At 40.9% G+C, this 26,553-nt stretch overlaps 1 protein-coding gene across 1 annotated transcript in view; it reads right to left on the reverse strand.

Annotated features, from left to right (window-relative positions):
- Positions 1-17,158, reverse strand: part of adarb2 (adenosine deaminase RNA specific B2 (inactive)) — a 201,698-nt gene extending 184,540 nt beyond the window's left edge. Inside the window, exon 1 of the mRNA XM_028005615.1 lies at positions 16,487-17,158. Within this exon, the coding sequence (XP_027861416.1) occupies positions 16,487-16,589 (103 nt within the window). The 5' untranslated portion in view covers positions 16,590-17,158. The remainder of the gene's footprint in view (positions 1-16,486) is intronic.
- Positions 17,159-26,553: the final 9,395 nt, after the last annotated feature.

Below are 26,553 nucleotides of genomic sequence, written 5' to 3' on the forward strand. Positions count from 1 at the left end.
TGTTAAGTAGCTTTAAGAAACATGCATTGTTTTCTGATAAGAATGAAAATTTTTAATTGAGATTTTTTTCTCAACTAGGTGTAGGTTGCTTTTAGGCATGAGCATATGTCAAAGCTTTAAAAATTTACTGTTTCAAAACAACTAAAAATATTACTGGGAAATTCCTACAAATTAAAGATGAAATGTCAGAGTGACCAGTGTGTTGTCCAGCTAAAAATGCAGAAACCAGGTGACAGCTTTCAGCAAAAATAGTCCATATGGTAAGAAAAGAATAAATTTTTTTTATATAGTTTTACTCACAAAACAAGTCATACTTTTTGTTCTTTGTAACAATGACAATAGCCTGATCATTGCCATCCTGAGTAATCCAACTCGATTCTAATCTTGCTACACAGGCAGTGTCGGCTTTCTCCCATTGACTTGGATTCCTGCAGCAGAATTTCAAATGGACCAATCAGCGAACAGAAGGAGGTGTTGTGAACGATGATGTCGATTTTCTGAACTGTTTTAGAATTGCAGTCTGCCTGTAGCGATGGCGGTGGAGGAAGTTAATCAAGTGGTTCGGTCCGTGGCGGCCACACTTCCAGATATTAAGTTAATATTATCAGCATCTCGTTCGCTCGTCGCAGAGGGAGATGGTTGTTTACAGTGCAGGCAATTTCAGGTGGAGCTAAAATTACCTGAATATACAGCATTGACTACATACGTCGTGGACATATGTTAGCAACTGGGTAAAATTTAAGACTTCAACAAAGTCCACCTCTAGAAAGCAGTCTTATCGCAATAGCCGAGAGTCCAGACCCTCTCCACGAAGCTAAGTCAAGTGTGTGTAGACAACATAATTTTACACATACCTTGGCAAACTAACATTTGATAAAATGAGCAAGCATATACAGTATGAGTTGCTTGCTGCATAGACATGGCTATGAAGGTATACTAAGGGTTTAGAAGTTGTATAATTTTCAGTTTAAGGAAAAACTTGCTGGAAGAGTCAAGGAATGATTCTCCATGCCTCTTTGCTGAAAGAATGTTATTACATATTTCTCATACGAACAGATCTACTTGGCCGTTTGGAAATATGGTCCAGTCACAAAAAACACACGCCATAGAATCTAAACCCACTATTTTTATTAAAGCAGTGCTTTAAAGGAAAGCTGCTAGACAATGCCATGATTTTTTTTCTTTTATATATGTGTGTTAATATTATGGAACCACTGCATTTTTCCCTCAACGCCGCTGCGTCATGAAATTCTTTTACCAGTCCATGCATATTGTGACACAGAGAAGGGTCTTTTTCTCACATATTTAACTCTGACTCTGAATAAAAAAACATTTCCTTATGTCTCTTCTTCTTAACCAAAATACCACCACATACTTTTGACCCCAAGAAATGCCAGAAACATTTGAAGCAGTAAAAGAGAACAGCTTCAAATATCATCTACATATCCAGTCTATTTCGCCTTCATTCTTGTCTGTTTGTGCAGGTATAAATCGAGAGCGCAATGTAATCTTTCAGGAAATTTAATCTTCAGCTCTGTCTAAATGACTCTTCAGAAAAAATTCGGTAAAATTAAAGTTCAAAGCCGTGTCAGGTCTCACCAGAGAGAGAACTCTGGATAAGAAAAGCAGAACAAACGGACAGGTAGTTCAGAAACGTAGATGTACTGTATAGGATTTTTTCCCCCCCCAATAGCTACCTCGGGTCTAAATGTGGAATGGTGGATATGTAGGTCCATCTGTTCCAGCATCTCAGGGACGCTTTCAGCCTCAAGGTATCCTGTCTTTGTCCTTTATGCAAGGCAACATTTGTAGCCGCTGGTTCTACACACCCTTCACAAACAGCTACAGCCCTGAAGCGCCGCTGACTGCGAGGGGTGAGGATGAAATTCTCCGTTTTGACACAACCCATCCAAGCAGACCTCTGCCAAAGCAGCCTGTGTGCGCGCACGCGCGTGCTTGTGTGTGTTCAAACAATTCAGCTGAATCCGACTGGATGTATGCTCAGGCCTTATCTGGGGGAAGCCAAATACACTCGGAGCTATCGGAGGCAATGGATGGCTGATTGGAACTCTTAGTTTTTTTCGGGCAAACGCAAACACATCTACTACGCTCCAGCACTTCAAGCTGTACAAATCAAAATCACGGCAGCGGGGAGAAAAACAAACACCGCGGCGTGCGACTGCGGAAAAAAGTTGGGACACAGGATGTTATCGCGAAGTTTGGCGCAGAGGTAAATAAAAACTCAAAGCTTGACCAATGCCAGCCAACAAAGTGCTGATCCGCACAGTTAATGCAGTCAAAGATTATATATTTTTTTTCTTTTTAAGTATCTTTTCATAGACTTGAGAGATAAGCCTGATGGCCTCTCAAAGAAGAAGACCCAAACGGATGATAGGATCGATGGATGAGGAAGGGATTTACTGAGGGGTGGAGAGGGGATTTTATGCTGGTGTTAGGGCAGAATAATGAGGCAGAAGTTTACATTTATCCCCTCATCAATATGTGCTAATCTGCCATTTAGCAAATCTATCTGCCAATTCTCGAATTTACTTAATGTGATTTCCATCTCGCCACAATTAGCCGGCGTCACAGAGTGAATCAGTGGGAGAATATGCTTGATACTTGTCCCTTGGACTTACAAAGGGATGTATTATGCCAAATTCACATTTTGAATGTTTCTGTGCTTCCATTTGGGTTTCTACTGGTTCTAAAATCAGACCAAGCATTTAAAAAAACCCAAAAAAACACCCAGCTGTTTTTTGGCAAAAAGTTAATGTTTTTTGGTGTCTGGAAAATCATTTCAAAATCATTCAGAATATAACGTCACAAATCAGCAGGCACTGTCCTTCACCTAGCAACCCTAGCTCGTTACCCAGCAACCCAAGCTGAGCTCCAGCTCCTTTAGTCAGCTGGTTTTACTGCTGTATGTGTTGTACAATGGCTGCTGGAAAAGACAAGCGTCTTGTTGTAGATTTACCATCCAGAAATTACTTTCAATCTTGTTCCTAGTGCACAAGGCTCAATATAGAATATTATCATAAAGATTTGACCAGTTCATTTTTAGTATTGGGATATTGCTGCTTGCCTAAATTTAAGAAGGTCCAAAGGCAAAAAAAACAACAACTTCCATTTTCACAAATAAAATGGCTTTCATAAAAGCCATTTTGAAAAAAAAAGGGATCAGTTTCTCCTTCAGTAACAAGTGGTAAGATAAAATTAATCAGTTATAGCTAAAATGCCTAGTATTTTCAAAAGATTTCCTAGGTGTATGATAGGTAACAAAAGCAAAACCCAAATACAAATCTGTGCAGTGTACTATCACTTCTTGCCAGTCTGGTACTAATAAAGTAACACTTTGAGTCTAACAAGTTATTAGCCAATTAATTTACCAGGCTATTGGTTAACTAGCCTCCACTCTGCTGCTTGTCAGGGATGTTTCTAGTGAGCGGTGTTCCTTCAGTTTCCAGGCCATCGTCTAAGATGAAGAGCAGATTTTCTGTCTGGTAACTGAACTCTTGAAGATTGTGTGGCATTTTATCACAAGGACTTTAAACCAAAAATGGAATAGCAGAACAATTTTCGAAACCCCTTGATAGAAGTAACTTCCTGCTGCTCCTTTATTATGACCATTGGCCTCTTAAGAGCATCCCTGACTACTTCCTGCTGTTTATTTTTTAAACATAACTTGAAAGCAAATACAAACCCTTTTTTTGTTGCATCCTGGCCCTGACTGACACTATAAGATGCTTTTTATCTTTTCCAGCATTTTTTCAAATTAGCTAGTGTCAGGAAATGACTGATGAATTGCACAGGTGAAAAAAAATTGAAACTATTTGTCATGGTGTCGTTTTATACAACAAAAAGCTGGCATTTAAATGGGCAGAACATCAACTTTTTGACCCACTGTACAACAGATTAAAATCACTTTTTAGTCCTCCAGGGGAAGAAAGAAAACATGCTGAACAGCAAAAAGGACCAGCTAATTACTCTTCTCCTCTCATTCTCATTAATAATCTACAAAAGATGGACAGTGGTGATTATTGTGATTGAGTGTCTTCCTCTGCCCAAGTTGAGTAAATGAAGGTTAAAACAAGTTTTTTTTAGACAAATGGACCCTGCCGCAGTACTCTCCCCGTGCCCGCCTGGTAACAAAAAGGTGTAGGACTTTTCCAGAACCTCTAGAGAGAGAACCTCTGGAGAGGTCCTCTTGTAAAACACTCTTCCTTATTAATGGAAATAAATGCCGTTTGCGGCCTACACCTTCACCGCCCCACCCTGGAGAAAGACGCGTCTATTCTCAACCAAAGTCCCCTTCATTAATGTTATCTCTAATATGCACAGAGTCTGATGGCGAGAGGAGGGTACGGTGAGCGTTTAAGCTGCTTCATCCAATTTCATTATTCCATATGAGGCGGAGTGTCAGTGCTAACTTTGCAATGTCAGCACGGCACACACTGCTCTTGTACTGGGCTCTGGCTGAGGCATGACGTAAGTTTAAAACATTTAAGTCAGGTGGAGTCTAAGGCTCTTCAGATGCCGATCACGCGGTTGGGATTTTTATTCCCCCCCCCCACACACTTCCAAGCGCTTTTCAAATGGCAGCTTAATTCCTGGCTAACTCACTGTATGCAAAAAAAAAAGAAAAATAGAATGCCCGCTACTCAGTGCCCAAATTCAATACACCTTCTTTGGCTATTTGTGGCTGATGAAATATGTGGCTGTTCATGGTAGCAGCTACCGTGCTGCGAGTACGACCGAGTGAGCCAGGAGACAACAATAGCATTGTGCAATGCTGCTAAAGTGGGAGAAAGGAAGGATGGATGTGGGATTAGAGGTGGAAGAGAGAGATAGAAAGAGAGGAGAGGTTTGAAGAAATAGTGAAACTACCGACCGTCAAACGATCTGGCCTCTCTCCAGGCATGATGACTCAGGGATGATGGCACAGTTAGAGCTAATTAGGATCATAAACGGGAGGAATGCTTTGCCACTGTGATGTGTGGGGCGCTGGCCTGCTACTGGCAGGACTTCACATTAGACACAAGAGCTTGTCTAGGTACAGTGCATTAAATAAAAGATCAGATGCCCTAACTGGACTTACCACCATGAAAACTTAAGACTGTTTTAATTTGACATAATCTGTTTCTCTTTCAATTCGTCCGTGTTTTTAAAAAAATTGTTTTTCTGTTGCTTATTGTAGAGTTCTAACTCTCAAAATAGAGAAGTCCCAGTAGAAGTTGCAGGAATGCTGCCAAATTTGCCGTTACATTAAAACACAACATTCAAGGCTTTAATTTTTTGGCATGCTTGAATATGTTAGCATATGCATGCTCTTGATGCATATATACAATACAGACCAAAAGTTTGGACACACCTTCTCATTGAATTCAATTAGAAAGTGTGTCCAAACTTTTGGTCTGTACTGCACATTATACACAAGACAAGTTTCAATGTCTCGCTTATTATTACCATACATTGATTTAAGCTGCTGTCACACCGACTACTATGTTACTATTTATGTTGTAGTATTGAGAAACGTGCAATAAAAGTCTAAAGTTGATGATATGACGCAAATTTTATGCAACAACATTTGTCACAAAGTGTACACTACACTTTTTTTATGTGTTCCCAGTTTGAATAGTGCATGTTTATTGGGATCAAGAACGTGGAATGAACACTGTTCCACTGTGCAGGTACAGACCTTTGTCGAAAAAAAAAAAAGAGGAAAAATCTGAAGTTTCTATGAGCACTTCGAATTGGTCAGATAATTATTCCACTAAGTACTCACAAAAGTTTATCACACCATCAGTTTCTAGCATCCAGCACCCTGATGTGAGTGAAACTTCATCAATGCAGATTGAGAATGTGCATAGTGTAGAATGAGATTAGACTGTCAAATGCAATATTTGACAACTTGTTAGTTGTCAAATATTGGTGTTGTAGTGTACGTATTTCCCTACTCTTTTGAAAGAAGTAAACTGATAAAGGTTGTCTGGATATTTAAAAAATTAAAAAAAAGTTTTCTATTTTGTTAGTACCTCCTGTCCACATGGAGACAGAGAAACTGTGACTTTTACAAAGACAGTCCAAGTAGAGATTTTTTACAAACTTGGCTTTGACACATCTACCCTACATAGGTATTTTAGCTAGCATTTCATGTGGACTGAGACTTTTTTTCCCCACATGGAGATGAAAAGCAAAATAAGATTACACTCCTGTCCTTTCCTTTTGAATCTGGAACTTATGTTTATGTTGCTTTGTTCTGTAAAATTGAATTGTTGGATTACGGTGCTCTTAATTCAAAGTTATTTACATGCTCAAAATAAAGAAATCTGAAATTAAAACAAATTTGAGCTAGTGTAGTTATCCCTATAATGAAGACTTCTACACAAGGGATTGAGGCTCTATGTCCAATACAGTAACTTCCAAGCTCTAAAAAACAGACTTGTGCCTTTTGACTGCTGTCTCTTAAACAACTTATTGAAGCCCTCATGCATCAGACGGGCTTTTTAGCATTGAGGTACATCAAGTTTTGTAAATGTTGTGGTGCACCAGACCATATTTGGTGCACCATAAAGTAGCTTCACCTTTTTAAAAAAGGGTTTTAAAAGCAACTATAATAAAAACAGTAAAAAAATAAAGATTTGGACCTGCTGATGTAGCCTAGAAATGCTGTTTGAATATTTACAGACCACAAGCTTTACTCTCCAAAAAGGCTCCTTTCCAAGCTGCTTTGGTGTGTGTGCTGAGCAGTTCCAGAGCTGCGTTTCCAACAGCGACAACCCACTGCGCCGCTCGCGTCCGACCCCGGAATCACCTGGCACTCGCTCCCAAGCGGCTCCGCTCCATCTTTTACATTGTCAGGCCCCTTCTAGTGGACTGCGGACGCACAAACACCGACAGGAAGCAATAATGTCTTCCACTCTGTTTATGAGGACTGGCAGCTCCCCTGCAGACGGCTGCACACCCTTACACACCGTACACAAATACTCAGGAGTGGCACACGCACACACACATGCACACACACACTGTAACAGACACGGAAACAAATTACCATACGGAGGCAGCATCTGATACACTCCAGAATTTTATTTCCCAACGCAGGAGCGCACACATTAGCAGCGCGGCGCGTCTTCCCCTGAAGTAGTCGTCGTTTTTCGAAAGCTGTTGCGGACAGATTGATGGAGCGCAACACATGACTAACTCAATTAAACTGTTAGCGTTTGGTCGTCATGACGCGAAGCGCAACAAGTTATTTGCGGCATGAGTAATACCACTATCTTTCCAACTGTGGGAGTCACGAAACAACAGACTAATTAACTTAAGTGTCACCTTTTGATTTTTTTTCTCAAAATCTGCATCTGTTCTTTTGATACTTTTGTTTTATTCTTAGCAGACGTGGCCGAGGCGGCCCACGAAGAGTCCAAACGTTTGCACCAGTGAGTCATTTTTCTCCTCAAGTTATTTGTTGCTCCTGAACTTTAACACTAGGACTACCAAAGATTCCCAAAATGGGAATCTTCGTCCAGGTACCAGAGAGGGGCCAGTTTGGCCCTGTCCCTAGAGCTACCAGAGAGGGGCCAGTTTGGCCCTCCGAGAGAGGGTGTGAAGAGGCGCCTTTGTTATGTAAATAAGGCCATTACTGACGCACCACAAGAGGGGGGCAAAGCTGAACTCTGCATTCCATAAGAAGGGTCATTGAACACTTCAGGCTCAGGACAATGTTTGAGGTTCCAATGTTGTGAGTAAAATAAAATACAGTATAAAATATGAATATAAATCTAAATATAAAATATAAAGTGCAGGACTGACAGCAAAATAGAAGTCCACCCGTCTCTCCTGCACCCCAATGCATGCCTGATAAAGCACATGTGCATTCAGTGCTGCCATGTCAATCATGTTTGCCAGGTTTGCTGACCAGCTGTCACATAGTGATGGAACCTTAGTCACCCCCCGCAAGATTATGACTGAAATAAATGCCATTAGTTCTTGTGAACTAAATAGGTGAAGCAGTCACCTATTTATCCTCCACAGCACAAAAGGCTGCATGCAAATTTGCATGTGCAAAGTCTCCCAGATTTCTTTTGCTTACACTTTTTGCATGATTTTTTTGAGGTGGATCAACACAATTAATTTGGTTAGTTTATTTCTAAACTGTCATTTTATACCCTCTTAGCTTTATTTCAAAGAGAAACATTACTAATTTCTTTTAGAAAAACCTTTGCATACTTTTTGAAACAGATTGTATGTTTTGCAAACTCTATGTACATTTGGCAAAATGACCTGGATAATGCAGCACAACATCATGGATCAGCTGCAAAAAGTCACATCTCTCCAAAAACACTTCATGTATGCTTCAAAACTAAACTGACTAGTCGTAGGTATCATAGATACCCACCCCCAACATGGACTATTCACATCCCTACCTTCTGGCCTGACGGTCAACGACCACATGTACAATAGAACAATAGAAGAATAGAAGAATGGATGAATGGAGGCTAATTTGAGCCATCAGAGTCGTCAGTTTGGACAGGGTCTTGTGGCCCTGTTTCAGCCAGTCTGGGGAGAAATCGAAAACCTGGCCCTCTCCTAGTGCTAATCAATTTAAATTTCATGTTATTTCTTTATTTTATTTTATCTACAACTTCAAGTTGTAGATAGTCTCTATGCTGCAAAAGCGAAGTAATTTCCCTGCTTATATAATATAAAGATTATATATATGTTATATTTAGCTTAGTTTTATTTTAGCAAAAAAGCACAATGAATTATTTTTAATATTTTAAATGGAGATTTAGAAATTTTACAGACAGGTACCAGATGTATTTGTGTCTAAGTCAAGAGGTCAAGAGGCTTCTTAGTTTGCAAGAAGCAGGATGGAGAAGAGTATACAGAAGATATACAAAAAAAATATACAAAAGAACAACTGTTATTTGTTTGAATGCTTTTTATTTTTGTCATTAATAACAATAAAAAAAATACAAGAAATAAAACAATTCCGCAATTATTTGCAATAGGCACAGTGGCATTTCAGCCCTCATTCTGTGCACTGTCTGCACTGTCGGCACACATCTGGCACTGCCAGTTCATGGGCTTGCTGCATTTGCCACATGCGTATTTGAAGCAGTCAACGCATCTCCTATTTGTACTATTTTTAATGCATCGACGGTTGATTTGGCACTTCGCCCTTTTGCCTGGGCTGGGTGTGGCAGGTTGTTGGCAAAGCAGTTGCTCCTTGCACGCCTTCTTCTCACTCACATGAGAGTTAGCCAACTCTTTTGCGAGCTCCACCAGGAAGTCCACCCGTCTCTCCTGCACCCCAGTGCATGCCTGATACAGCACATGCGCATTCAGTGCTGCCATGTCAATCATGTTGTAGAACACGGCAACTGGCCACCTCTGTGTTCCTGCACGCACGCTGTACTCCCGCACCATTTTGTCCATCACATCCACACCGCACTTTGCTTTGTTATATTGTTTGATGGTGTTTGGCTTTCTTCTGGTGGTATCCTCAGTCTCAACCACGCTGTGCATGCTGCTGAGAATGTAAACGACCTTCTTCCTTTTGGGCACATACACAGGCAGCGTGGCATCAGAGGTTGAAAACACCTGAGTGGTGAATTCAGTGCGATCCTTACGTTTAGTGGATTGTGGAATTTCCCTGCGACACTTGTTGACTGTGCCGAGGATGGTGGTTTTCCGGCTACGCAGTCGTTGCGCAAGTGACAGTGATGTGAAGAAATTGTCCGTGGTTACAGTTCTGCCCTTGTCCATGAACGGTTCCATCAGCCTCATCACTACAGTCTCGGACAGTCTCTCCCCGCTGGGACGACTGGGGTCCTTGCCAAGATATGGGAAGACATTGCAGATGTACTTTGATTTCAAGTCGCAAGCCACCCAAAACTTGATGCCAAACTTGTCCGGTTTTGTTGCTATGTATTGAAGGAAACAGCAGCGGGTTTTAGTGGGGAAAAGCTGTTCATCAACAATGATGTGTCGACCAGGGTTGTAGGATGAATTCTGCATAAGTAATTCCAAAGCCTCTTCAGCATTCATCAGCTTCTGTGTCCTCTTCGCCATCTTGATTCTTGCAAACTAAAAAGCTGAGTGAATGTCCAGATATTTATACTCCACAGCACAAAAGGCAGCATGCAAATTTGCATGTACAAAGTCTCCCAGATCTGGGAACCACCAGAAGTAGTTATTTTCAAAATTTCTATCCTGTTCCAAGGACAATCAGCGTGAAAGTTGATGTAGTGAGTTTGGCTCTCCTCCCCCCTGCTCATCTACAGGGATGCTAATTAGACCATTCAGAGTCGTCAGTTTGGCCACATTTGGATGCTAATAACCCAGTTTGGCCCTCTCTCGGTAGCTCTAAGAAGATACCCAATCTGGCCCCTCTTGGTAGAGATAGGAATTTCTCAAAATCCTGGTAATCCTAGTGTTAAGCACATTTTTTTCTCTCTTTTCTTTCTTTTTTTTACCACGGAGCTGAATAAAGCCAGGAGGGACTATTACAAGATAATTACTAATTATGCAAATGCACCAAAGTTGTGCTATTCTCTTTCTTTGGTCATTTTATCTGCTGTCCTCATGAGACCACAGTCAGGAGTGCTAACCTCTTTCTTTCTTTTTTTTTTCCTCCCTCCCGTCAGCTAAACGCGCGGTCACTTGGAGGACGCGGCGTCCTGAGCGGACCGACCTCTCCGCCGCTACCCCCCCTGCCCCCATACCCTCTTAATAAGAAAGCGCCCTGTAAATTCACAGAGCCATGCGAGCGCACACAGCGGAGCGCCGCGCCGTTTCCCGACTGCGCCGACCTTCATTAACCTCATAAATGCCAGCGGTGTTCCCGCCACAGCTCCTAATGCCATTATCAACACAGGCACAAACAAATGTGGCAGAAGAGTTTCAGGGGGCTAAAAAAAAAATAAAATAAAATATGACGCTCCACATCTGCAAAGTATCTCTTCCCCACCGTCCTCTCATGACACTCGCTGTGACATTGGGGCGTCCCAACACGGAAGCAGTCCCACCCCCTTCCGCCCGGCTTCCGTCCCTGCTGCGATTGAACCTACATCGGTAAACCGCTGGAGCGAGTAACCCGCATGAAGCTCTACACGCGTGTGCCTTGATACGAGTCTGATTGGGCCTACGCCGGAATCGTAACACTGCTGTGTGTACATGTTCACAGAGACCGTCAAAGTTGTTTTTTATCCAGGCAAATTGAACAAGTTTGATTAAGAATAGCACTCGCAGCTCCAAAAAACAGAAATCTTTCTCTTTTTTTCTTCTTCCTTTTTTTCCTCCACTGATCATTTTCCAAAGAGCTTTGGCAATGAGCACATTCCTGACTTTTCTTTTTTTATATATATATTTTCATTTATTCTTCACAGCTAGCGTTTTATTGCTGCTATCACTCAGCCTCCATGTGCTCATTGTGCTCCACATTACAAAGACTTGTGTTCTCAATTTGCATGTGTTTGTCACTGTGCTTTGTGCCGTTGCTTAAAAATTGCTGTAGCGGTTACAGCATTTCCACTGAAATATTGTTTTGTTGTTTCCTCCCCCCCGCCCCCCCACAACTCTCACAATTTGACAGATGATGGCGGGGAGGCAGGCAGGAAAACGACAGAAGCAAAAAAAAACAGGCTTGACACCGAACGTATGTGCACGCAGCTGCTGGAATGGAAGCGGGGCTGTTGCTTCTCGCGTTGCAAGACGCGAAACGAGACATGAAAAATGGATTTTTGTCAAACCTTTCCAGTAAAAAGAATTTCAGCATCGTTTGAATAACGTCAGAGCGGTTTAAAAGAAGTCAAACACAAGCTTGCACTTTAAATTCACACGTGAGACTTGTTTTATTGTCTTTTTAGGGAAGCATCTTGACTCCTGTTTACATGACGTTTTCTTTTCTGCTTGTGAAACTAAGTATGTGGCGATACGAGATTCTCATGGCACAATAACTTAAAAATGCATAAATATACCACTGTTTTATGGTATTAACCAAAAAAAAAAGAGAAAAAGACAATAAAAACAACACCCATTTGTCCATCTATTGTCAGTACCCATGTATCCTCTCAGGGTCACAGGGGACAGGGAGGTTTGCGTATCTCCAATGATAATTGGGCAAGAAGTGGAGTTCACTAGAAATGCACCAATCTGATATTAATATCTATACTGGTCTCCATTTTGAAAAACATTTCTAGATTGGTGTCTGTGACAATGTGAACGATCCATAATACTTCAGTGTTCGGTACTGGTGCAGAGTTATCAAATAAATATGTAACTCAGTACATTTATGTCTGTTTAAAAAAGGAAACTTTTCAATTGAATTCCTCACTGTTTCTCTGTATCGGATCGGTATCGACCGATACTTAACCTCATATCTGGTTCGGTGTCGGAAGTGGATAAAGTGGATCGGTGCACACCATGAAAAACTACTACTGCTTAACAAATATAACTCTGCTTGTTACAGCTTGAATCATAACAGCTATGTAAAACAGAAAGGCAAAATAAACATTTAATAAATGTAGCGTTAGTTTGAGTGCATACTGAGATTAGCTTGTTACTAAATCAGGCTATAATCAGAGTCCTCAGGCATGCGTTCTGTTGATTAACAGATTCTCCATCTGTACTTTTAAAAAAGGTGCTACAGCGATACAAGTCGTTTGTGCATCTTAATTTTTACACACATTGAACTGCTCTGCTCCAAAAGAACCTAAGAAATTACCCTTAAAGATGACTTTTACACCACTTTAAAAGGATAAAATGCTTTTTTGTGTTTTGAAACCATAACCTTTTACAGCTTTAATATACCTTGACTACTGTACCTCGCCCAAATATGCTTGCAGGCTTTTTGTTTCATCTATATGAAGTTATCGTTTGGCTGTCAACATGGATATTCCCACCACAGTTCCATAACACACACGGGTTTAAAGTGCCTGGTTTAGTCCCGACAGTCTAAAGTAACTTTTTAAAACCTCGATATACCTTCATACCAGTAACCGACCAATGCTTGCCAAGGCGGAAGATGTCTAAAACATTTGGAAAAATCCAAAGTTTTAGTGGTTAGGATGAAACAGAGTCATACTTTGTCATTTTAAATTCCAATTTTCATGACATTGAGAGCTTCCAAAAGTTGCCATGCTTCATCTTTAAAAGAAATAAGGTTTGCTTAGAATAATCTGGTGCAAAGAAATCTGAAAAATCTATACAAAGAAACCCAATTTGATTGCCAGAAACAGCTCCTTAGACATAGTAATAAATCTCTTAGACCAAATACGGATGTGTGGATGTTAAAAAGCGCTCTCCTGCCTGACCTCTGACCTCGACTCGACGCCCCCCTCTATCACTGCCGGCGGTGCTGAAAACTGAACCGCCTGCAGTTCATGCTCCATTATTCCACTCTGGATGTCACACAATAAGGGACCTGTCTTCCTGGGGAAGAGGGGGGTGGGGGAGATCGGATGTGGGAGGACCCCCCCCATCATCCTGCGTGACCCGACCCTCATCTTACCCATCCTTACCCTCCTCTCCTCTTAAAACCCAAACCGGACTCCTTTCTGCCGCCTCGCTGTGACTGAGGGCGTAAACAGTAATTGCGACACAAATTATGTTACACATACTGTGTTTTTCACGCCCCCCCCCTTGATGACATGCTGATATACTGTACTGGGACTACATGCTGATAAGTGTGGCTATAAGAAGAATAAATAAAAAAGCAATGCTGGTACATAAATCTCTGCGTTGCTTTATTTTTGTGGATAAAGAGGAAGGACTGCCTCATGTGTACGCCACGGTCAAACCGTATGCAGATGATTGACAGCTATTAAACCACAGAGTGCCTTCATGGGGAATCAAAACTGGACACCCACTCAGGTGTTACTGCGCCGGATTTTATTTCTGTTACCGGCATCCCTTTGGAGATGCTAAAAGGCTGTGATTGATTAAAAAGCCGGTCAAGCACGGTCATAAATAAACGCTAAACCGATACGGAGAGAGGTCTGAAGAAAGGAAGAGAGGGCTGTTGGAAATTTTAAAAGGTAAAGCTGGGGGAACACAGTGATTTCTAGGAATTCAAAGCATTAATCAAATGGTGTCAGACTGCCAAAAAAAAAGAGAGAGATAAATCTCTAATCTTCACTCTGGGGTTATTTGTTTTGCCCATCAAAAAATGAACAACTTTAAAAAAATAAAAAAGACGGTGAAATTAATAGAAGCTGCAGCCTTTTGAATGCACACAAAGGTTTTAGCGAGTCCATCTACAAATAATCTGCAGCCTTTTCAAGAGATTAAGCCCTAAATGCCATGCAGTAATCCCGCTGACTTTTTTTTCACTCCTTCTTTTAGCTTTAAAATAATTGTGTGAAAATCGGGAGATGACAATCGTTTGGCATTTCCGAGGAAAAGATTTGACACCAGGAGGAAGAAAATGAAAATTTTGGTCAGGCTTATGGATAATCTGTGCTGAAGTCTGAAGTGAGAAAAACAAGAATAAAATAAAAAATATAAAATAATAATAATAATAACAAGACGCTTTTGGAAACGCATGAAAACAGGGAGAAAAGCTCCGGCCACGGCCACAGTTCATTTCCAAACGGGCCCCTGAGCCGGGGCCCCTTAATGTCCCGTGTTATCAGAGTGAATCAGCAGCGCTGATAAATTAGCCCCCACCTCGCAAACACACACACACAAGCCCCCAGCCCCCCATTCCCCGCGTCCCCCAAAAGGCCCCGTCGGCTAATGTGCGCGCCGGCGTTTGTGCGGCGCTCATATGCAATGCTTAATGTTGTGGAACCAATTCTGTCGTTTCCATTATGTAAATACATTTGCCTCGGCACTATATTTTATGTATTGTCTCCGTTGTCTCAATTACTTGGGCTATTAAAAATCAAGAGGTTATGGAAATTAAGTTTGTGGTCGACTGTTTTGCGCTTTGATGACAGGCGCGGGGGGAAAAAAAAGTGTTTACTGGAGCTCGCTGTGCGTTCGCTCGCAAGCCGGATGCGTCGGCTTCCGTCCATGTTCGCATCAGCATCTCGGCAGCACGGACTGCACCGTTGTCGTGGTGTCGCGGACACACAGAGTAAACGTGCTGCAGCTGGTCTTAACAGAGGAGCTTAAGACAAAGAAACGGGCGAAAAGATACAATCTTTCATCGTGATGCAACAGCACGAATTTGCTTTTGACATCTTAATGGTAATTGCTGAAATGCTTTAGGAAATAACCTTCAATGTGCCGCAGGGTCAAAGCTTCCACCAATTCTTCTTTCCAAAATGTCATTCTGTTGCTTTTCTTCTGCCTTTTTTTTTTGTTTGTTTTTTTTGAAGTGCAACATAAAACGAGTGAAATTACCCAGCAGTCACAGATCGGGTCGAACGACGGCCGGCAAAGTGTGGTCAGTTCTGCAAACGCAGAACTGCGTGGCGTCTCTCGGTGAAATGAGGTTGTTTTTATTATTTTTGATAGCATGCATTAGTCTGATGTAACATCATTGGTAAAGACGATATAAAACCGCATGGCGGTGTGAGGTGGGGGGGGAATTGTTTACCATGAAGCCCCCCCATCAGAATCCATTACAGAGCTGGCTGCGGCGCTGGGAGGGAAAAGTCAGTGAAATCAGCATGCTTTTCTGTTCCCATTATGGATCCAGCTGATTGTTTTATACTCTATACTAATGCACTCGATCGGGACTCGTTGGAATTCACTGAAACTGATTTGAAAAATTTAAACCGAGTTTTAAAACTATATATATATAAATTAAAATGGGGCTCAGGGAGAAATTTCTTCTTTTTTTTTAACCTCTTTTTTCCCCCCCATTTTCTTTTTGACATGCAGAGGGCCTTGATTGCTGGTCCAACATGTGACTCTTTCCCCAGAGTGCCGGACTTATAAAGACATGAGGAGGAATGCATTTTATGGAAGAGAGGGGGGAAAAAGGGCACCCATTAGGAAAATTATCAGGATTATCCCTGCAATCTTTCGGAGAGATCTAAATATAGTTCGCACAAATGTTGATTTCCCCCCCCCCTCTTTAACAGAGGGCATTAGGTATGAAATAAGAGTTTAAAAATTAGATCTATCTCAAAGAAACCGATTAAATTAAACAATTAAAAAAATATAGAAATGAGGACGTTGGATGCATCCATGTAAATTAGTATAATATATATATTGTTGTTTGGGGGGGGGAGAATTATATGATAAAATCTCTTGGAATTTGTACATCTTGTTTGAACGAGCAGTAATAATAAATGCAGTCCAAAGTAAACTTTAGAGCAGAGAGACGCTGAAACCCAGAGACCTTAACAAGGCAGCCGGTTATTTGTTGGCTTATCGGCGTTTCAACAGAGAATTTCACCGCGCGGAGAGTTACAAAGCGCAGCGCGCGAGCGAACGACGCCGCGCGCTCATTCAAGCTAAATGTTGGGGGAAGAAAGAAAAGAAAAAAAGAGGGACTGGGGGCGGGGGGAGAACTAAAAAGTTGCCGTACCTTTTCTCTTGGATCGCCTCCTCCTCCGTCGCTTCAGCTTGCACCGGACCTGGCCGCTCGGAGCGCCCGACGCGCGGCTGCCGCTTCCAAGTACGGATGCCATCAGCTCAGGAGCGGAGCGCGCGAGCAACTTGGAGCCGACTCTCCTTCCTACTTGTCTCGTTCAGCCTCTCCGAACAACGCCGCGTCCTCCTTCTCCTCCTCCTCCTTTTCTTCTTCTACTCTCTCCCTCTCTCTGTATGTACACAGATATCTCTCTCTCTCTCTCTCTCTCTTTTCTTTCTGGATGGATATTATCGCCGCGGAGGTGTCGCTGTAAGAAAGTCCAGCTCCAGCCTCGAGCCCGTCGGATGTGAAACCTCTGTGCTGTCAGCGCAGCCTGGCAGCTCTCTGTCTGCTCCGCTCCTCTCCGCCCCTGCAGAATTTTTTTTTTTTTTTTTTAGGCATCAGCCACTTTGGGCTCAATCATGCAGGACGCTTATCTATTTGCTGCCGAGATTTCTAATTAGGGTCCAATCGCGGCTGTTCGAGTGGGCGTGACATCAGCAGCGACACCCAACCAACACCACACACACCCCTTGTTCACCCACCGCGGGTTTTTGACTCACCTTTTTTTTTTTTTTAAATCTTTTCTCGTGTTCGGAGCTTCCAACTTTGGTGATGTCTAGCATCTGTGCTCTAGAACTTCTCCCCCTGCAGAGGAAACTTCACTGCAGGGCTAAAAAAAAAAAAAAGAAAAGCGGTTCTGAATGCAGATGAGAGGAAGAAACGCAAAAACTCTCCGTGGGGCCTTTTCCCTCTTTCTTTTCCTAACGTCCTGCTGTCTCTGCTTTAAACAAAAATTGGTTTGCCTGCTCGAGAATTTTTGGATTCTTCTTTAGTTTTTGCAAAACGAACACCCTCTCTTTCAAAATGTCGGGAAAAAAAACAGGAACAATTTTAGAAATAACGATCTGTAAAGTGTGGCATGCTTATTTATTTAGCCCCTTTAAATATAACACGCTACAGGAGCGCCTTTTCTTACAATGACTGTGTCTTATGTGTCTTTTAAACAGTCCGATGTTAATTTCACTTTCAGTTTGTGCTGGAAAAAATGCATCCCCCCCTCAGCATGATACTGCCACCACTGTCCTGAGTTTGTTATGGGAAATCATCTGTTGTGGGTTTTGTTTCCTTTATGTGTAATTGATCGCACGCCTCCCCGTCAAAGTAAAGAATGCGAATGTGTTTTTTTTTTTAAATATATATTAAAATAATGTAAGGTATATTACATATACAGCCTATATTTGCACACTTACACAAACCGTTATCAGACTTTGAAATCAACGTAAATATCATGAAACGTTAAAGTTTAGTTTATTTTGGAAAAACTATCACCAGGGAAGTTAAGCTGAATGAATTTATTTTTTTTTTGTCCAAGCCTGTGAAAACGACCCTAATGTTAGCATACGTTGCATTTGAATGTAGTTTATTAATGTCGTTTGGCTTACCGTGAGCAATGTTTCAGTCAGGTTTCGCGTGCTCGCTGATTATGGTTTTTAATCAGCGACGACGTGGCGCTTTCAAGTTCTCAGAAAGATAAATCACCGGTAATCCTTAGAAGGTTCAAGGCTTTGGATGTCGATTTATAACCAAACTTCCCTGTTAGTGGTTTGTTCTCTAACGAACCTCTGAAGTCTTCACAGAACAGCTGTAATTTCAGTAAGAATTTCATTTTGTTGCCTTCAGTAATGGGCGCTCTGTGTGCTCCTCAAGAAACAAAAACACAATTAATTTCCTTTTCCTATATTTATGCACACACCTCATTCTTGCTGTTGACAAGAAAAAACAACAAGAAAAAAAACATGGAAAACTTCAAGGGCAATGAAGACAGTACAAGCTGAAATTAGTTCCCTCTTGAGAAACCACTTCCAGCTTTGACACCCTCTTGGAATTTTTTTTGCAGGTAACCTTCAGCAGCCGCACAACGGTAAAAAGAAAAACTGTGTTGTGGACACAAAGTTTGAAGATTGTGACAGTTTGGCATTTTTGTGCGAACGCGCCGTGTCGAAAGCTTTCACAAAGCATTTGTGTTTTCCGTTGCTGCGGGTTGTTGTGCGGTTTGCCTGGCCTCTGCGGCTGAAGGTCAGCGTCGGTGTTTGAGGTGGGGGATGCGGGGGGATGCAGGTACATGAACACACGCAGATCTTCAGGCAGATTGTGCGTATTTTTACAACCTGACAAAAACTGACTTGCTGTTTCCTTCATTCCATTTCTGCGTTTGTTTCTGTTGAGCCTAATAAGGCTCACCAAGCAGGGTGGCATGACTTAGAGGGTGGCAAAAGCAATCAATTAAAAAAAAAAAGCTGACCCTCAACTAGACTTTTTTTCTTTCTTTGTGTGTGTGTCCTATCCTGGCACCTTAAGCAAACCATCTAACGCATCAAGTTGCCTTACTAACTGAGCTACATAAGCTAGCTTTTAGCTTAGGCAGATAAGCTAATTGTTACACAAGACAATTAGATAACTATTAGCTCAGATAAAAGCTAATACCTTAGTTTCCTAAGCTAATGAGATTACTCATTAGCTTAGTTACCTAATAGGTAGTTTAGCTACCAAAGATACGTATTAGCTTAGTTACCTATTAGCTTATGTAACTAAGCTAATAGCTGGTTTAATTTTTAGTTACTATATCCTAGGTATAGGATAGTTACTATTACCTTAGATAATAGTTACCTAATTATCTTAGGTAACCAAGTAAAGTTACCTAAGCTTAGTTACCTCGGAAACTATACTAAGTTGCTTAGTTGCCTAAGCTAGGTAAGTTAGCTTAGTTATCTTGCAAGTTTATCTAGTTAATTTCCTAACTACATTACCTAGGTAATTTAGCTAGAGAGTTACATAGCTAAGGTAACTTACCTAACTAGGTAGTTACCTAAGGTAAGTTATTTATCCAATTTGGCTTAGGTAACTAAGCTAAGTTATGTTATCTAGCATTTATCATCTCTAATAGAATGAAGTTTATTGCATTTCTAATAGAAACACATTTTATAGCATTTACAGATAATAAAATGCATTTCTTTTCATTTTATCATCTCTAATACAAAATATGAAACAATTAGGATTGTTCATACAAAGGCTTGTAAATTATGCACTGAACAGAGTTTCAAGATTTATCTGGGAGTAAAACACATTTTAAGTTGCGTATTAAGCATTCGTCTGCAGAATGGGCTTCACTGGGAGAGGGCTCACCCAGGGAGCCATTCATGCACCGCGACCAGTCTCTTTATCCTAACACCATTCCAGCTCTTTCAATTTGCATGATGAAAAGGGGGGGGAAATGTCTCCGCTCTAAAAAGCATGACATGTTTGCTGAAGTCAGGCTGAAAAAGTCACTTTGAGGCCCTGGCAGCTCAGCGGGGAGAAAAACTTCCTCTCAGACTGAGGAAACAAAAGGCAGAGAGGGCGGTGGGGAAAGGGGTGGCTGGGCGGTCGGCCAAGCTGCAGTCTGCCCTCAGGACACCCACAAATATCCATGTAAATTGCAGTTTAGGACAAATCAATAAAAGTGACAAGTTGCCAATTCCACTATCAGGGCTGTAATGAAGGTGAGCTGTTTGTGCGGGAATTGTGCGAGGGGGATGGAGGGGCTCGGGTTGCGTTCATGGATAACAGTGAACGGGTGAAGTGGTTTGGAGGTACAGGTTGCAGAAGGAACACAAACACACCGACGTTGGAAGGTCACTGTAGACAGATTGTTGTCGCCTCCCAGCAGAAGCATAGAGTCTGTCCCAGTTGATCTCGGTTGTCATCTGCTACATGTACTGTATGTATACCTGCACTTGTTCACACCTTAAGGAGTTCGACACTGGCTGCGTTTCCATTGATATTACAACTGTGCAAATTTGACATTTTGAAAATAAGTTTACTTACACCTGTACGTTTCGGCGCTAGGATGAGGCGGGGATTTCTGGCCATATTCAATTTAGTTTATTTCGCAACACTGTAATGTAGAAACACTTTTTTCACACCACATGAGTCATGTGATCATCAACCAGATGTTGCCACGGGCGCAAGCCACAAAGAAAACCATAGGAGGATACACTGTTTCTTTAAAAATCTAAAACCCATTTTATGATCTGTAGTTAAATTTAAAATACATGTGCATTTACACCTATTCATATGCATATTCATATATGAGACCTTTAATGGCTTAATTTGACATTTATGATGCCCCTACTGCAATCATAAAAACACAAAGACAGCAGATTTTCAATACCCGTGTAAAGCAGTCACGTCGGTCTGCGTGAGCTCGGGAAGACTCTGACCTTCTGGCAGTAGATGGAGCGGGGCGGTTCTGGTCAATTTCACAGGATCCGTTTTGGTACTTGTTGGTTGACATGATATCCAAGAAACTTCTCCAAACGATGGAACGGCTTGCGTCTACCTTCAGCCCGTGTTGCCGCAGGTTCTGCAGGACACTCTCTCGTCGCTGTAGATGGGCAGAGAGGTTTGGTGAGAAGAGTTTTATGTCTTCCAAATTTACTCAAACTGATTTACTGGTTTCAGTCGGTGCCCATTTTAGCAGTTTGCCCAGGCACGACAGCCACACCTCAACAGGTTAACCAGATTACTCGTATGCATCAAGTCAGCAGATTAAAGCAAGGCTACGCAAAAGCACACACACATGTTTTGGCCATTTTTGTAATGGCAAAAACATCAAAATCAGAGTAAAATCATGCTAAAATAAAAACAAACCTGGCATGAAAATCATCCACCAAAGCCAAAATTGAACTTAAAATAATATCCACTGTGTGACACTTGCTGCATGACTTTAGTCTACGAGGATGTCTGTGCATCCTTTAAAAGTCTTAAATTCATGTATCTAAATAAGGGCCTTAAAATGTTTTCAATTTATTAGAAAAAAAAAACACAAGTTGGTGTTAAATACGTTAACCACTAGTGTAACATTTTGTGGTGGCAGGACTATTTCATCTTGTACAGTCTATATAATTCAATTTTTCCATGGGATTTTTCTGTCAGGCAAACATTTGAGTCGCACACCGACATCGTCGCTGCGTTCTGAAGCTACCGCTAACAAGCTGCTAACATGTCCTAGCCATCGTGTTATCTTTCTGTGCCTATCATGGTTAGGTGCAAATTTATCGCCAGTAGGATGCACGACATTTGTCTTCACCGCTGGCTCACTTTTGTTGCCAACCCATTCTGCACAAAAAAGATTGGCACTACTACTATGTAAAATATGCAATTTTTCTACATTTTTGTTGTGACACAGGTCTTACATTTCATTCATAAAGGTCTTAACAGGAACGCCTAGCTTACTTTAGGTCAACATTAGATTATTTTTCTTCCTTTGCTCTTTCCTTTGGTTTGTTATTTTGCTCGTATTTCCTTTTAATACAAGCAAATATTGTATTGCCTTGTTGCTGAAAATGTGCTATATAAATAAAATTGCCTCTGCCTTTAAGAAGGTTTTGAAAAGTCTTCAATTTGAGTTGGTGAAACCTGCAGAAGCCCTGGATTACATATAATAGAGTCAGAAAAGGATAAAAATACAGAATAAAAAGCAAATGTTGATGAAATGAAAGTTATTTAAAAGGAAAACTGTTGAAAATTATCCAAAATAAATTGAGTGGGTGGGGTGAGTGTTGGTATGGGTTGCAGAAGACATCCTAGGCTCCAACAGACCCCTGTTGGAGCCTAGCAACAGGGGTCTGTTGGAGCCTGTTCATCAACAGTTTTTAAAACTGTTGATGAAATGGCTGCAGGCTAGCCAAAAGTCAGCCAAAGGCATCGAACCTGCGTGTGAAAGCTCTTCTGAAAGCAACGCTGTTTTTTTCTCTCTCATGTTTTCTTATTTAGTCAAACACTTGGCATTAGTTTGATGTCATATCTGTGGATTAAAGAGTTAGATTCAAATTGTGATTACAGCAAACACGTGGCAACAACTTCTCTTTTTTTCCCCCGCCCCTCCGTCATCAAATCCGACACCTGCAATCTAAGATAAGGAGTTCAATCAGAACACCTCTCAAACACGTTCATTTCCTGCACTCCTGATTAAGATTTTCTTAAATATATATTTATGGAAGGTGTTCTGGAATGGAGAAATAAAAAGTTTGCTTTTCTCTCTCTCTTTCTCTTGTTGCTTTCTTTTTCAGTGGCATTCAAAATGACCAAAAATAAATATTTTAACACCTTGTCGGAGCTCAGGTAGCACCGTCTCCATGGTAATACATGTGTTGCTCTAATCAGAACACAGTAATTAACAGCTTTAAAAAAAACAACTCACTGTTGAGAAACAGCATGTGTTAACATTCAAAGCATGGCATTTGGACCCCTGAGAGATATCTAGTTACTACAACAACTCTCTGAGTTTTAGCTTATATTCAGCATGCAGTTGCAACCACAAAATTTAATGTATTTTATCTGGGCCTTAAACAACTCAATTAATGTACAGATAAAAAAAAAAAAAAAAAAAAAATCAGTAAACAGAATCCACCTGAGGGCACGGCTGTTTATCTAAATCTATGTGTTGTTAGGACAGTGCTAATCAGAGTAGCAGTAAGGACAGAGTCTGAAGTCTGTGGCTCTATAATAGTCCCACAATAACTTTGCTTGAAAATAATATATAATGAAACGCTTCCTTTTAAAAATGCTTTACTTGTACATTTTCAGTTATATACAAAAACAGCTAACAACTCCAAGACACATAAGACAATAAATAATATATGCAGTAATGGCACAAAAACAAGCAAAAAAAACCAAAAAAAAAACAAAACAAAAAAAACAAACAAAAAACCCCGAAAAAAACCAAAAATGAAACACCAACATACAAATAAGAATAAATCAAGAGTAAATCATGTAAGTTACATCCAATAGCAAAAGGGAATTCACATTATAAGCTATGCATGTAAGAGTAGTTCACAATGACCAATAAAGAACAGATTGAACAAGTAGCCTGTGAATTTCTGTTACATTTAACATTCTAGTCTTCATGCCGATAGGCTTTGCTCTCTCAATTTTCAACATTGAAAGCATTTATTTAACCAGTTAATAGAAGGAGGTTTGGCTGATTTCCACTGAAGAATAATACGGCTGCGGTTAAATGAGACCGCTGAATGGAAACTGCCACTATTCTCAGAAAATTTCCACGTTTAGATGCCATGGCCGAGGCGCCTCGAGTCAGCTGTAGTTATCATGCCAGACCACTAGATGGCGCTGTGACGTCAGCAGGCCATCAGACGTGCACGTACTTTTTTGACCCTTAAATTCCACCTCATTGTAACCAGTAACCCATCTCAGTCTCCTCTGAATGAAGACGTAACACATTCACTACTTATCGGTTATTGTACTGAGCTCAACAAGTTAGCGCAACGTGGCACAAGAAAATCCACCATTGGTTTCCCCGGTTCATGAATAGAATAAACTTTACAAGCGTGCGTTTTGCAGGTAAGAAACTCCACGGTTACACAAAAGTTTTCACTCTGAGTCCTAGTTTCAGCGCAAAAGCTATCGCATTTAATTGTGTTGGTGACATCTTGGAGAGGAACCCCAAAGACGGAGATCTTAAGTTAACACTAAACAGCTAGTCACATAAAAATTAGGAGGAGCTAACACTAAACCGCTAAGCATCAATAACATTAGTAGAAGCTAACAAACTGCAAAACACAAAAAAATAGCAGATGCTAATGCTAACCATAAAGTTGACACTTTGTCTGACACACATCTTTATCTCCTTCCAGTTCACAGTTTCTGTTTTTGCTACATATTATTACTGTTAAAAGTTGTATGAATAGGGTTACCAAAGACGAAAACATATGTGACATAAGGTTCATCCAAGTCACAAAAATGGGTTCCATTTTATAGTGATAACTGGCTTAAAAAGGTCTAAAATGGCAGCCATCTCAAATAAAGTCCACCAATCTCAAATTTGTGACTAATGGGAAATATGAAAAACATTACTACCTGCTAAAGTTTATGCTTGTATCCACACTTGAAAGATTATTACAGTTATATGTTACTCTACTTGTGGTTGTAATGTGACAAAATTTGAAAAAGTTCAAAGGCCCGTATAAAGCATCAATAGAGGCACTTGGTCTGCGTTGCCTTCAAAATGTTACGTTTTTTCTCAATGAATCCTCCTTTATCAGCTCTACCAAAGAAAGAAGAGTTGAGAGAACTAACCAATTATGACACAGAAAATTAGTCTGAAAACGGTCAAATCTCAGAATGAAGTTGTCACTCCTTGATGGAAATACCGTGCAGAGGGAAAGCGGGTCTGCTGCTTATCGACCCTCCCAGCCAGGTAAATGTAGTGATGGAGGCTTCAGAGGCCGCCCTCATCAGTCTCCGGGTGAGTACTGACTTTAAGTATCTTTTTTTCCCCTTTTTTTTTTTTAAGTGGTTGGGTGGTGGTGGGACGGATTAAGTGGCGGTGGCCTTATCAGGTGCACAGGCTGCTCACGAGGCGGGCGGCTGGGAGACTCACACGCAACCTTCATCTTCCCTCCACAGCCGGTTCGCTCCTCAGCCTCTAATCCACGGGGAGCGGCGGCACTCTGTTGCAGTGAGTCTGGGGCACACTGGCGCAGTGTGTGTCGCACACACACACACACACGCACACGCACACACACACACACACACCCTGTGCAAGTAACAAGCAGGAACCAGCCCATGATGTGTTTCAACTGCTGTTCCTTCTTTTACGCTGACAGTCGTTGCACATTTTAGAAAAGCGGGATTGTTTCACGCTGCGGATTCAAAGCACTGTCATCCTTTAGTAGCTTTTTGAGCCAGAAGGTAAAATAGGTCAGTCGGTTTACGGAGACAGGTATGATCCACAGCAACACAACTCAACTCTCTACCTGCTTGTGGTTTTATTAATATAACTTTTTTTTTTAGTTTTTTTTTGGCAAAAACATAAAGATGCCACTTTGTAGACAATTTTAGGTGCTTTCATTTGAACCTTTTCCTGATGTATTTCTAGTATGTATTGTTGCGTTGTCCTTCTTGAAGTGAACTGAAATATACTCAAATTAAAGCTAAATTTTGTCACATTTTCCAACCTTTTGCCACTGTAATCAAAAAACTTATTAAAGACCGGTTCACATTATATATATATATATATATATATATAATTGTGAACTCTGGTGTAGTAATAGTGATCGTCTGAGTTACGTTTAGCTAAAAATAATTTTAAAAAACCCATCTATTGCCTCTTTTTTTGCAGATGTCATAAAACAATATGTACCATTAAAAAAAATTTGAATTCAGATATGTTTGCAAAGTAGCTGTAACTAAGCACTAGTGATTATATTTTACTCAAAACTTTGCACCAACCAGAAGGCAGCTCATTACATGGGCATCAAACTTTTAACAACTGATCATCGGAGCATGGCCCAGTTGAAAGACGTTCATTAACTTTCATATAAAGTAGAGGTAAAAAAAAAACCAAAAAACCCCCACACACACACAATTTATAATTTTCCTGTGACTGCGAACTTAGTCTCAGCTTCTTAATAACACATTATAAAAAATGTGGCATCTAGAAAAATATCTGTGGAGTGGCAAGAGGAGGGGCAAAGATATTTCAGGAGTGGCAGCATATGCCAGTACAAGCAACTTTTTCTTCTTCTTTTATAAGAACACTGAAAACACCAACGTAGTAAATGACGTTGTTCATTGTCATAAATTTTGATGTCGGTTAATTTTCTCCCCATTCTCCCCATTTTTGTACAGTTGTTTGAACGGAGCTCTGTGATATGTTCAAAGATTGGGATGTTGTTCATAACATATCCCTACTTTATCTTCTGTGCTCCTTGGTCTCCATGACGCTGTTTGTTCATTGATGCTCGCTAACCTCTGATGCCTTCACACAACAGCCACATTTATTCGGCTGTTCTAGCCGAATAAATGCGACAACAAAATTACGACGAAACAAAATCCATCTAATTTTGTTTCCACTTTTGGAAACGTTCCAAAAATGTTTCCAAGGGATATCATTTCCAAGAGGGAATGACGCAAGTAAATTAAGGCAATATTGTAAAAGTGGACTTGCTCTGATGAAT

This window comes from Xiphophorus couchianus, chromosome 21 (genome assembly GCF_001444195.1).
Source record: "Xiphophorus couchianus chromosome 21, X_couchianus-1.0, whole genome shotgun sequence".
NCBI lineage: Eukaryota > Metazoa > Chordata > Actinopteri > Cyprinodontiformes > Poeciliidae > Xiphophorus > Xiphophorus couchianus.